Consider the following 14,043-nt stretch of genomic DNA (forward strand, 5'->3'; position numbering starts at 1 on the left):
AGTCGCAGCCACAGCAGCAGCTCCAGCCACTGCCCCAGCTGCATCTCCAACCCCAGCTCCAGCCCCAGCCCCAGGCCCAGCTGCAACCCCAGCCACAGCTGTAGCTACAGCCCGAGCCCCTGACCCAACCCCTGCCCCAGCTGCAGCCACAGCCCCAGTTGCTGCTGCATTCCTAACTCCCACCTCAGTCCCTGCCCCTGTTGTAACCCCTTCCCCAGCTACAACCCCTGACCCAGTACCAGCTGCAACCCCTGCCCCAACCCCAACCCATACCCCAGCCCCTGCCTCAGCCCCAACCCAAGCCCCAACCCGTACCCCAGCCCCTGCTGCAACCCCAGCCCCAGCCCCTGCCCCAGCTGCAACTCAAGCCCCAATCCCTGCCCAAGCCCAAGGCCCTGCCCCAGCCTCAGCCCCAGCCCCAGTCCCCACAAGTAAGTCAAAGCCTGCAAGTCAGGAGCCTAGTGTAACTCTTTGCAAGGGCAACCAGGAGGTGCAGATCTCAACTAGCTGGGGAAATCTTATTTCAATGGTTCTTAGGAGTCACCCCTTCCCCAGGCTAGAGAGGCCCCAAGGGACAGCCCCAAGGGCAGCTCCAGAGAGCCCTAGAGAGCCCTGCACTTCCACAGCCTCGGAGAACAGGGAGTCTGGTCCTCTCCCTGAAGGGGCCATCCCTAGTCTCGAGGACAGCCATGGCTCCCCAGCTGGGGTGGCTACAGGGGCTGGCACGGGAGGCCTGGCTGAGGCAGGATGTCAGCTGCAGCTCAGAAGCGCTGAGGCTAACGAGGCTGCAGTGCCCAGGGCCCCAGCTCCGCTGTCGCTGTCGGAGCAGAGGAAGCCTGGCCCTGCACCCGTTCCCTCTGCCCGGCGGGACCCACAGCCTGTCCCCAGGCCACGGAAACACAGTGTGTGTGAACTAGCCAAGAGCTCTGAGCTGAAGGTCAGCCAGGCGGCCCCAGGAGAGGCGCCAGGGAAGAGGCCCAGCCCTGCGGGCAGCAGGGAGGCCCTCACAGAGGAGCAGAAAGAGGCCCGCAAACTCATGGTGTTTCTGCAGAGGCCTGGGACCTGGGGGGTGGTGGAGGGGCCCCGGAAGCCCAGCTCCCCTGCCCGGGAGCCGGCTTCGGCAGCAGCCCTGCAGCGGCGGCTGGACCTGGGCAGCTGCCTGGATGTCCTGGCCTTTGCCCAGCAGCACGGGCAGCCCGTCCTGGCCCAGGAGACCTATGCTTTGATGAGCGACAATCTGCTGCACGTGCTGGGCGATCCGAACCTCTACCGGCAGCTGAGTGGGGCCGACCGGGAGCGCATCCTGAGCCTTCGAACTGGCAGGGGCCAGGCCGTGCTGGGGGTCCTCGTGCTGCCCAGCCTATACCAGGTGAGCCGTTCAGGGCTCACAGGGGGCCCTCGAGTGGAGGAGGCTCCCGCCACAGGTCCTGCGCCCCTGCCGCCTCCATCGCACCTGCACGTGTTCAACCCCCAAGAGAACACCTGGCGGCTCCTGACCCAGGTGCCGGAAGAGGCCCCGCTGCGGGGCTGTGGCCTCTGCACCATGCACAACTACTTGTTCCTGGCAGGGGGCATCCGTGGCTCCGGCTCCAAGGCCATCTGTTCCAATGAGGTCTTCTGCTACAACCCTCTGACCAACATCTGGAGCCAGGTGCGGCCCATGCAGCAGGCCCGGGCCCAGCTCAAACTGGTGGCCCTGGACGGGCTGCTCTACGCCATCGGTGGCGAGTGCTTGTACAGCATGGAGCGCTACGACCCCCGCACAGACACCTGGACCTCACGGGCGCCCCTCCCCGCAGGCACCTTCCCTGTGGCTCACGAGGCTGTGGCCTGCCGTGGGGACATCTATGTCACTGGGGGCCACCTCTTCTACCGCCTGCTCAGGTACAGCCCGGTGAAGGATGCTTGGGAGGAGTGCCCCTACAGCGCCAGCCACCGGCGTTCCAGCGACATGGTGGCACTGGGGGGCTTCCTGTACCGCTTTGACCTGCTGCGGGGGGTGGGTGCCGCCGTGATGCGCTACAACACCGTGACCGGCTCCTGGAGCAGGGCCGCCCCCTTGCCCCTGCCGGACCCTGTCCCGCTGCGCTGCACCGTGCTGGGCAACACCATCTACTGCCTCAACCACCAGGTCACGGCCACCTTCACGGTCTCCGAGGGGACGGCCCAGTTCCAGGCCAAGGAGCTGCAGCCGTTCCCCCTGGGGAGTAAAGGGGTCCTCTGTCCGTTCATCCTGACTCTGCCCGCCTCGGACCCGCTACAGACTTCCCTCTGAGCTGCGCCAGGACTGCGTGCCCCTCTTCAGGCAGACTCTGGGCCAGGCTGTGAGGCGGGTGGGGTAGGGGAAAGGGGCTGCTCTTCTTTCTGGGACAACTTTCCTTTTCTGTTACAATGAGCCTCCTGTCTGGCCCTCCTTCCCCTCCTGCGAGAGCCAGGCTCCCTGTGCCTGGAAGCTGGTGGCGGGCGTCCCTACCACACCCACGTGCCTCCTGCTTTATTACTGAGTCCTGGCTCCGTACCTCAGCTTGCTCTCAGGAACCCTCCTCGGGGCAAAGGACTCCCACCGGCCAGGCTCCTGTCACAGCACCAACCACACTGCCTGGAAATTGCCAGGGACCCCGGCGTCCCCCTGAACCGGACTTGGCTGGCTGAGGAGTCGGCAACTGCTGAGCCCAGGAAGGAGATGGCTTCCCTAGGGCTCCCAGCTAGGCAAGAAGCCCATGAGGGGCTGGAAGAGGGAAGAGGGAACAGGGAACAAAGAAGTCTCCAGAAAAACGTGCTAGCCTCTGGGATTTTCTGCCCGTCCTGAGGCCTTGGGGAACCTGGCTTGGCTGTTCCCAGAAACAACTCTTAGGTCCCCTTTGTCTGAAACCCTTGTCTGTGACACTGCTCTGCTGTCTGGAGCCCCTGCCCATAACCCCAGCCTAGACCAGGACTGCTGGGGCTCATGTCCTTCTGCAGCCTTGTGGAGTCTCTCCCACCTGCTCAGCCCCTCCATTTCCCACCCCACCTCCCACTAACTCTCTTCTTACATGAGACCTGGGCGCACCCCAGCTCTGCCTCTTATTAGCTGTGGGACTTGGGCGAGACATCTGTCTTCTCACCTGTGAAGGGGGTATAATGGGCATGTCACTCAGGGGAATTCTGAGAACATAGGGCACATATCTGAGCACCTGGCACAGCCCACTTTGGAACCCTCCACAGGAAGGAAAATAAATCTGAACACGGCAGCCCGTCCCACCCTCTGCCTGGTTTGTCCCTGGCTGGCCCTTTTTGCTTTTCATTCTACGCTTGTCACTACATGTGCTTCACTCATTGGCGGCATCTGCATCTTCCACTCCCCACATTTTGTTCACAAGGTTTCACATGGAACTGGGGGGGACAGAAAGGAGTCCTCAGGATGTGCTTGAAAATAAGTTTATTGAGAAACAGGTGCAATGCATGCAGCTGTGTGTTTGGGTCACTGTTTCTTTGCCAGGCAGAGAAGGCTCCACCTGCTGTGGCTCTGCACACAGACAGACCCAGCGTGGTGGCTGCGGGGTGGGGTGGGGGGCCTACTGCGTGCGCTTGGTCTCACTGAGCAGCTCTTGCCAGTTCTTCTCCATCTCTTCCTTGCAGTTGAGGAAGGCGTCCTCCAGCCGGCGCATGGACTCTGCCAGGGCGGGGTTGGTGCGTATCACCACCATGTCGTAGGCCATCCATGTGGCTTGCACTGCAACAACCAGACAGGCCTGGTCAGGCCCCAGGATGGGGCTGTGGTGCCGGAGCACCCCAGGGACCATACCAGGCTGAGTGATCCAACTATTCTAAGGAGAGAAAGCTGGGCAGCCACTTGATACAGGGCTCACAACCTCCCACTCCTACCCCCCCCCTGATTAAAACTACTCCCTTCACAGAGCAGTAATGAAACTTCCCTAATCTCACACAAGTCTTAACTTCTGGATATATTAGCCATGATACTAAAAGGCTGCAGGCCACTCTGATACGAAATGCTAGGAAAAAGGAGAGCAAACACAGACCGTTACCTAGCCACAGTTCACAGCTAGTGGCTGAAGGGTGACCCTTAAGAAGTCTTAACACCCACCAAGCTCACAGGCTCAGGTATGGCTGACCACTCCCACTCCTGCAAGGCCCCGAGTCTCATGTTACCTCGTGCTCAGTGGCCTGAATGCCTGTCCACCTCCACCCGGGCATCTCTGTGCTTTAATTAAAAGGCCAGTCCAGAGCTTCTCCTTCTGGGAAGGTTTGCTGCACCCCACATTAGGTGTCCTCTGGTGCTCACACTACACTGACCCGACTTCCTTGCCCCTTTCCCTTTAAGAGCAACTTGAGGGCAGTGTCCCTGGGCCTACAGGTGAACATGTGCTGCTTGTACAGAAACTCCACCCCCTTTTCTCTGTAGTACCCACCCCATTAGTATGGCTCTGCCCTCGAGAACTACAAAGAACGAGGGTCCTAAGCCTTCTGCATGACAGAAAGAGTTGTTAGAAAAGGTGTGCATAGTATCTCAACAGACAGAGGGCTATGACTGTACAGCAAGTGCAGGAATTCTTGAACTTTCGGAAGCATGGGAGTTCCTTGGGACACCTGTTAAGATGTAGACTGCTGGCCCCTCCTACAACTCAAAGGTTCTGTCTAGCAAGTTGGGAATGGTGCCCAGGGACCTGCATCTTAACAAGCATCTTTGGTGTGGGTGGGTGGGAGGCTGCTGACCATTCTTTCAGACCAACTGGACAGCAGGTGGAACATGAACTGAGAGAGTTTTATTCCAACTCTCCACTTGCTGGCTGTGGCACCTACAAGTGACTTAAACTTGTTCACCTCAGCCTTCTCATCTGTAAGGGTCTGACAACGTCCCAATCTCATGACTCCCCTTGAAGATTAAGTAAACTGCCTAGCACATTTTAGGTGCTCAAGAAAGAAGGAACTTTTACTATAAAATAAATAATTGAGGTAGTTAGGGCAAAGAGTTAGGGTAGGTAAGAAATTAAAATTCAAGATAAAAAAATGCTCACAGAAATGAATCTCATATAATCCTATAATGCAGCTGGAATTCCAGCTGAGTTTCCTAAGGCCAAAGCAGAAAAGGAAACACGATCAGTTACAAGACTCAGTGACCATAAAATAAAAACAAACTCACTGTATAAGAATCTTTTATCCTAAGAAAAAAAACCTGTCCTATAGGTATATTTTATGAGAAGTGTAATGTAGTTGAAAATGCCCTTGATGACATCCTACCTTAAACGCAAGGTATTCTTCCATGACTATAATTGTAATCACAGGTGAAAGAAAGCCAGTGGCATAGCAACAAAGCACAGTTCAGAAAAGGCACTTCAATGAGACACCAAAACACAACAGCAAGTGCACAGCTCTCTTCTGATTTGATCCAAGAAAAAGTATATAGAATACATAGAACAGAACTCAATCACCAGAACACTCTCAAGCAATATATGTCTCGAGTTTTCATTCATTCAGTATTTATTGAGCACCTCCTTTATGCTGGCATTTTATCAGGCAGCCATGACAATAAAGCTGTACAGAGGATAGACACCCCCTACCCTCATGCAGTATCTATCTATACTAGTTGCAGTGGGAGGAGACAGATAAACATACAAGACAATTTCAAATTGTGAAAGGTGCTGTGAAGGAAATAAGTAGTGTGTGCTGTGATAGAGAAATGGGGTAGGAGGAGTCATATTACAAGTCAGGTAGTGAGGGCAGGCCCCCTCTGGGGTTTTTTGGTAAGGATTGTGCAGTAGCAAAGCCAAGGTCATAATCAGTGGTGGGACCTGAACAGCAGGTATTCTGAGAGGCTAACCAGAACTTGCCTGTACACTTTGAAAACCCACTGGGTAAAGCCAAGGTCCTTGCATGGAAATTAAGAAACAATGGTCAAGTTGTATGCTGTGAACTCTGAGGACCAAGAACTGCTCCTGGTGGCTACCTGGGCAAAAAAAAAAAAAAAAAGCAGAGCCTAGCAGCCATTCTGCACAGATTCTGCATAGAAGGGTTCTCAAGCCAAGGAGAAGCCTCTGCACTGCCTGCCTGCATGTACTGCTGCTAGTGGAGCCACCCCTTATAAAGGAGTTCCTGGACTCGTATTTCAGCCATTAGGACTGAGGCTTTCCCAATCCAATCGGAGCTGTGCAGCTCAGACCAATTGGAGCAGCTCTATTCTGACCAATCAGGGACGAGGGGCTGGGACTTCTGTCTCTATAAGCCAGCTCCCAGCCTCCCAAAGACTGCCCCTGAACACCACCTCACAGCAGAGCTTCCTTGCTGAAGAGGGGCCTGGCCCAGGGCAGCTGTGACGCAGTCCGTGGAGCTGTTCCACAGCAGTACTGTTTTCATAGTCACGTTGTATTACCGTGGAGCTGTTTGCACCAAAGAAAGTTTCCTTCTTCACTCCAAATTAGGGTTTCCTGTTAGCGTTTGAATTGGCACCAATGACCATTGGTGGACAGCACCTAGATGCAGAATTTAGTAAAGGATGAGGATAGTGTCCCAAAAATCTGTTTAGGAGAGAGGAGAACTAACTAGTGATACAGTAAGTGGATTTGCTTTGGGAGTCTGGAAAGTAGAATTGGAAGAGAGCAAGGGAATGAGATAAGAGGGCTAGCTGACCAGGAAATGGGATGATGACAAGCCTGGAGGTCACAGGTCACAAGCTAATTCAAATAATTGGCAAAACAGACCAAGCAACGTTTTAAAATGTAAATGGGTGAAATTCTACCAAATTTTTAAGGAACAGTTAATGCTTATCTAATACAAGTAATTCAAAAAATTAGGAAAAGAAGGAAGACTAATAATCTCAGTATATGGGCTGGTGTGATTTTTTAAGAAAAGCATTTCCTAGTGGCATTCCACTTATATAGCAGAAAATTTGAGAATAGAGATAAGAAAAAATCCTATATAATAAAAGCTTAATATGCTAAGTGTTTGTTCATTCGACCGTTCGACCAGTCGCTATGATGTGCACTAACCACCAGGGGGCAGAGGCTCTGACTGGTAGGTTAGCTTGCTGCTGGGGTCCAGCCGATCAGGGCTGGATGAGAGAGGCTGGACACTCGCTGGAGCCACCCTCCTGCGATCCCTCCCTGGCCTCTAAAATATTTCTTCTAATTAACTTCCTTTCAATGTGCACGAATGCATGCACTGGGCCTCTAGTAAATACGTAATTTTCTCTAAGCTGGTTTATTCCAAAACCAAAGACAACATGAGAAAAGTTATAGGTCTACCTCACACGAATATAGATGTGAAATCCTAAATATAACATGAGCTAATGAAATCTAATAGTGTACTAAGATAATATGTTATGATTAAGCAGGATTTGTGAAAGAAATTCAAGGATGCTTAAACATCAGAAATTCAATCACTATAATTAACCACATTTATAAAAAGAGGGAAATAATAGAAATATCTCAATGCAAAAAAGGCAGGTAATAAAGTTTAATAATACCTATTTGTGATTTTAAACAATCAAAACTCTAACAAATCAGGAAGAGAAGGAGACATCTTTAACTTACTAAAGGTGATATACCAAAAACTTATGGCAAACTCATACGTAATGGAGAAACTGTGGATACATTCCCTATAAGACTGGTATCAAACAAGGGTGCTTCTACTAATATTACTGTTATTGGATATGCTGGAAAATGGAATAGAAAAAAAGAAATGGTGTAAGGATTGGAAGGTAAAACTATCAGTATTTATAAATTATAAGAATGTATCCTATATAATAAAAGCCTAATATGCAAATTGTCCCCTCAATTGGGAGTTCAACTGGGAGTTTGACCAGAGATGGGGCCAACGGCCAACCATCCACGGCCCCTCCCCGGCTAGTGGTGGTAGCAGGCAGCCGGGGGAAGGGTGGCCCCGGCCGGCAGCCGGCAGCCGGTAGCTGGCAGCCAGCAGTGGCTAGGGACCCTAACCATGCATGAAATTTCATGCACTGCGTCTCTAGTATGAAAAAATTAAGATTTAAAAACTAAGTCAATCTTAAAAAATGAAAGTTAAAAGGGGGAATATGCCTTATTAGATATCAAGACAACTTATAAATTCCTATTTTAAAAATAGTGTGGTACAGACAAATAGGCCAATGGAAGAAAAAAGTAAGCTCAGAGATAGACCTAAGTATATATGGGAATTTAGCACATGATGAAATAACACACACACAAAAAATCAATGAAAAAAGGATAGTGTACTCCAGATATACTAAAGATATAAGTATGAAAGGTACAAATAACATTTATAGATCAAAATTTAGCAGGTGTAGGGACTTCTTAAAAACCACAAACCATAAGGTAAAATTTGGTGGATTTATTTTTATAAAATTTTTAAAACTAAGGACAATATGGACAAAGTTTTCATAAAAATGGTAGAATATAAGATATTTACAGTGCATAAAGCTGATAATGGGTTAATATCAAGAATATATAAGAAACTATTTCAAATTGATAAGACAGGAAATTCAATAATTTTTTAAAAACCCTGGAAAATAACAAGTATTAGCAAGGAAGTGGAGAAATCTTGTATATTGCTGGAGGGATTATGAAATGGTGCACCATTGTATAAAACAGTTTGACATTCCTTAGAAAGCTAAACATAGAATTACCATATGACCTAGCAATTCCACTCCTAGGTAATACACCAAACAATTGCAAACCAGGTACTCAAAACAAATACTTGTACACATGTGTTCACAGCAGCACTATTCACAATAGCTAACAGGTGGACATATCCATCAATGGATGAATGAATAATTAAAAATATGACATTCATACAATGGAATATTATTCGTGGATATAAAGGAGTAAAGTACTAATACATGCTAAAATAGAAATGAACCTCGAAAATGTTATACTAAGTCAAAGAAGCCAGAAACAAAGTATCACATACTATTATAGGAATCATTTATATAAAGTATCCAAAATAGGTAAATTCATAGAAAGTAAAAACAGACTGGTGGTTGCCAGGGGCCAAGGATAGAGAGGTATGAGAACCACCACTTAATGGGTACAGAGCATCCTTTATGGGTGATGAAAATGTTTTGGAACCAGACAGAGTTGGTGGCTGCATAACATTGTGAATATATTAAATTTCATCAAATTTATACTTAAACAGGTTAATTTTATGTTATGTACATTTCACCTTAATAAAAAATTATTTAAAATTTAAGCTGTAGATACCACTAGTATAATTATCTTTACTTTTCAGAAGTGGAATTAGCCAGATTACACAACTAATAAGTGGCACAGGCAGCATTTGACCCAGGTAATCAAGCACCAGTGTCCATATTTTTAAGTATTTACGGTATACTATTTCTTATGTTCCATAAGAGGAAACCCAAAAGACTAACAAGCATATGAGAATAGTCTGGAATTCATCAGAGAAATAAAAATGAAAACACTCAGCTATCATTTTACACGCATTATACTGGCAAAATTAGAAAGCTGGATAATATCAAGTGTTTGTGAGCTTGTGGTATCTAAGAACCCCTAGGCACTGCTGGTGGAAGTAAGTTCTGAATCAGACATTCTGTGAGGTTATCTGGTAGTGTCCCCTAAAAGTATTGATCCATGGGCATAGATGTATGAAGATGTTCACTGCAGTACTGTTTTTGGTGATGAAGAGTTGTAGGCAATTAAGTGTCCATCATTGGGATGAATGGAGAAGCAAAAAGTAGTAGCTCTCCATGGGATATTATAGTGCAGTTAAAAGTAGTAAATAAGATGTACACATGGATACCAGAAAAGGTCTTCATAATATAGTCTTAAGATTAAAAAGTAAGATACAAGCTATAGGGAGAACTAATTGTAGAAAGACCATGTTAGAATTGGTCTCTTTACCATAAGGTTTTAATTTTGATTTTTTCTTTATGGCAAGGGTGAGGCTACTGCCTGGACTCTATCTTTTCCCTGGGCTCTTAGATTAAAATCATGCCCAAGTTCAAATAATGAAGAAGAAAGCGGAAAGCAAACAATTTTTTTTTAAAAAGCAGCCTCTCACAACTAATAAGCAACTTATTAGTTGTGTCCAAGCTAATTGCAACCTCCCTACCCTGCCACCCTCACCTGAAAGAGTGGTTATTCCTTCAACAGATACACACACTCCTTAGCAGAAGCTGGCTGAGATCACCCTGGAATTTCAAATTTCCCAATTTCAAAGATGCAGTAAAACACTGGACAAATAGACGATGGTCTATATACAAATGGTGCTAAAACTGCATAGCCCAGAGTTTAGAAGTATTGAAAGATACCATCTTTCCATCCCATTTAGCCACTGAGAACTTCATAGTCTTAAACAACAGTTTTGCATTTTGGAAAGTGAATTATTCCTAATATATGGTGACAGGAGAAGATTTCACTTTGGGTGGTGGGCACATGGTGCAATATATAGATCTTTTAACATAGAAACCCACACCTGAAACCTGTATGACCAATGTTGACCAATGTCACCCCAATACATTGAATTTTTTAAAAAAAGGGAAAGTGAATTATGATGGCTTCAGGAAGTACTGAAGACTGTCTCGGAAAATTCTTCCTGTACAACCTGTGGTCAAACATGCCACATGAGTGGTAAACCTACAAATGTGCCCGCCAGTGCTCTGACAACCTCTGGAGAATCCTGAGCCGTACGCCCTCCCTTGCCGCCACAGTCACCTGACCATCTTTCTTCTCCTTAATCACCACCTGCACCCTCTCCGCCCCCTTCTCTGCCTCTACCTCCACCACCCATAGCACCTTTGCTGCTCAGAAAATCCAATCTCACGAAAGCACTACAGGCTGGACCATAAAAAAGATGGATCCATGCAGATAACAAAGATCTACTGGCTGTGAAATTAAAGAAAACAGAGTTTGATGAAAGGGTGAAGCTTGTACCATCACCAAAGACACAGAATCCACTAGTTACTGTCTCTGATCTGCGCTGTGTTACCCTGAAGCACAGATTCAAAGTGTTACCAACTTGAGTTACAAATGTCTTTATTATTACTGTAAAAGTCAAATTGATCTGTGGAAGCTACTTAGAAAAGTCTATGTAGAGAGGAGCCCAGGTGGGACCCCCACTTACCAATAAAGGATATATGGAAACAGAAATTATATTGACCTCACAAATGCTCTGTTTAATGCCTCTCTTGCCTCCCCAGTTAGCTTCTCCTTTTTCTCTGCTCCCTTCCAAGTGCTCAATGTATGCCATTAGCATTTGCCAGATTATGATTTTATATATAAAAATTGTGTTTTAAGTTTAATTTATATGTTTAAATTATATTTATTTATCTTGATGTCTGTTTCTGGCTTTTATCCACTTCGCTAATGAAGGAGCATCTCTTCAACTTTTTATTCCTAGAATAGCACATGGTAGATGCTCAGCAAATGCTGTTAAATAAGAGAATATTTAATTAGACTGAAGGAATTACTACATAGCTTATAGTAGAAAATGAATTCTACAACTTTTTAAAAAGGTAGTTTTAAAAAATATAAGAAATTTTCAAGTACACAGGCAAAAATATTACAAACATTTCTAAGTAGAAATTTTCTATAGGCTGTTGTAATAAATGGAGATTATTTTCAAACAAATAATGCCTTTAAAAGTAGTTTGTTTTCATTTGAATAGAGTATGCATGATTTCTAAAATTTGTTTTACATTATGCTTTTCTCTAGCAAAACTTAGGCTCACAAATTATAAGAATTATACATATTCTGAATTAGTAAAGAACAAATCAAAGACATTATAATGGTATTACTACCACTGCTGGTTACCACTTAGTGGAAACATCTCTATATATAAAACCATAATATGCAAATAGACCAAATGGCAGAACAACCGAACAACTGGTCGCTATGATGTGCATTGATTATCAGGGGGTGCATGCACAACATGACAGGCATCGGCTGCGGCAGGATGGTGGAGCAAGTGAGTGGGGGTGCCAGACCAAGGCGGGGTGCCAGTCGCTGTCATTGGGGTGAGCCTTTGGTGGTTACTGAAAATTCTTTGCTTCCCCATGCCATGGTCCTGGCCGGCCCTTGTACCTGCTGCCAGTGCCAGCCCCACTCATATCTGCAGCTGCACTGGAGCTGCTGCTTGCAACCACTGCCAGTGCCTAGCACCAGTCCCGATCGCTCAGCGCCATCAGTGGATGCAAGTGGCGGCTGCTGGCCCCATCACCTGAGGTCTTCTCCACCTCCCCCTGCTCCTGAGGGGCGATAGGGACAGCAGCTGCCACTGGCACCCACTGATGGTGCCAACCCTGCTCACACCCGCTGCTGGCGCTGGTCCCAATCGCTCCACACTGTCAGCCGGTGTGAGCAGGCTGGCGCCATCAGTGGTGGGAGCGGCAGCAGTGGGAGCAGGTCTGTGACAGGAGGGGTTGGGCGGGAGTGTGGAGGATGGGCCAAGACCCACCCCTGTGCCCACCTCAGCCTAGCGGCCCACAGTTCCTTGCAAGGTGCACGAATTCGTGCACTGAACCCCTAGTGTTGAATAAAATAACAGACTAATATTCTTTTATAAAAATGGAGACATTTGTTCAACTCTATTGCTGCTTTATTCCACTGAGCTATACCTCTCATCAGCATCTTACCACTCTTAGCACTTTTACTCTGAACTCTTTATTTAGATGATTCACGGCATTTTACCAGGCAATTTTGTTCACAGATGTTATGTTAATACTAGAGGCCCAGTGCACAAAATTCGTGCATGGGGGAGTGTGTCCCTCAGCTCAGCCTGCACCCTCTCCAATCTGGGACCCCTCAAGGGATGTCCGACTGCTGGTTTAGGCCCGATCCCGGACATCCCTCTTACAATCCAGGGCTGCTGGCTCCCAACCGCTTGCCTGCCTTCCTGCCTGATTGCCCCAACCACTCCCCTGCCAGCCTGATCGACACCTAACTGCTCCCCTGCTGGCCCGATTGCCCCTAACTGCCCCCCGCCCCGCTGGCCTGGTTGCCCCTAAGTGCCCTCCCCTGCTGGCCCAGTCACCCCTAACTGCCCTCCCCTGCAGGCCTGGTCACACCTAACTGCCCTCCCCTGCTGGCCTGGTTGCCCCCAACTGCCCTCCCCTGCAGGCCTGGTTCCCCCAAACTTCCCTCCCCTGCAGGGCTGATCCCCCCAATTGCCCTCCTCTGCCAGCTTGGTCACCCCTAACTGCCCTCCCCTGCAGGCCTGATTGCTCCCAACTGCCCTCTCTTTCAGGCCTGGTCCCTCCCAACTGCCCTCCCCAGCTGGCCTGATCACCCACAACTGCCCTCCCCTGCTGGCCATCTTGTGGCAGCCATCTTATGACCAGATGGGGATGGCCATCTTGTATGTTGGGGTGATGGTCAATTTGCATATTACTCTTTTATTAGATAGGATCATTTGTCATTTGCTGAATACTTGAGCTTAGGTCTGGTACTGTGTGTGTGCCTAGTTATTATTTCTGCTCTCAAAAAGATAATAGTCCAATTGCAGTAATTAGATACAAACACATAAAATAACTAGAAAATAATTCAAGGCACTATTCAGTGGAAAGTGTCAATTTCTGTGGTACAATTGTTACATGGTATAGAAGTTGAGAGGTGGTCAGGAAAGGCCTTAGTAAGAAGGCACTTGATTTGAGCTTGAAAGTATAGGGAGGATGTGAGCTACTGGAAAGAAGGGCCAAGGCACCCTGCCTGGGAAAACAGCCTACCTGAGATTTTCTCCATCTCTTCCAATATCTTTTCCAAGTCTTTATTCAGGTCGGACAGCATTTTCAGCATGTTGTCGCAGTTTCTTTCCCCAGGGTCAGATTCAGCCATCTAAAGAAGATGCAGTGAGACAGACTGGAGTGAGGGGTGAAGTGTGAGGAGACTGGGGTGAGGGGTAAGGAGACTGGGGTGAGGGGTGAAGGGTGAGGAGACTCGGGTGAGGGTTGAGGAGTGAGGAGACTGGGGTGAGGAGTGAGGAGTGAGGAGACTGGGGTGAGCAGCGAGGAGTGAGGAGTGAGGAGACTGGGGTGAGGTGAGGAGTGAGGAGACTGGGGTGAGGGGTGAGGAGTGAGGAGACTGGGGGGAGGTGAGGAGA

General features: G+C 48.2%; 2 protein-coding genes and 1 pseudogene across 2 annotated transcripts; 2 read left to right on the forward strand and 1 right to left on the reverse strand.

Annotated features, from left to right (window-relative positions):
- Positions 1 to 526: 526 nt before the first annotated feature.
- KLHDC7B (kelch domain containing 7B) lies at positions 527 to 3,215 on the forward strand. Its single transcript, XM_006771116.2, has one exon. It carries the CDS (start codon positions 527 to 529, stop codon positions 2,273 to 2,275), a length of 1,749 nt encoding a protein of 582 aa, XP_006771179.1. The 3' UTR covers positions 2,276 to 3,215.
- Positions 3,216 to 3,541: 326 nt separating this feature from the next.
- On the reverse strand, positions 3,542 to 13,778 carry SYCE3 (synaptonemal complex central element protein 3). The gene is made up of 2 exons (XM_006771089.1): positions 13,670 to 13,778; positions 3,542 to 3,712 (listed from the first exon to the last, which is right to left on the reverse strand). The coding sequence occupies exons 1-2, from the start codon at positions 13,776 to 13,778 to the stop codon at positions 3,555 to 3,557; spliced, it is 267 nt and encodes an 88-aa protein (XP_006771152.1). The 3' UTR covers positions 3,542 to 3,554.
- On the forward strand, positions 9,589 to 12,104 carry LOC102766557 (annotated as a pseudogene).
- Positions 13,779 to 14,043: the final 265 nt, after the last annotated feature.

The sequence above is a fragment of the Myotis davidii genome, unplaced genomic scaffold (assembly GCF_000327345.1).
Source record: "Myotis davidii unplaced genomic scaffold, ASM32734v1 scaffold845, whole genome shotgun sequence".
NCBI classification, from domain to species: Eukaryota; Metazoa; Chordata; class Mammalia; order Chiroptera; family Vespertilionidae; genus Myotis; species Myotis davidii.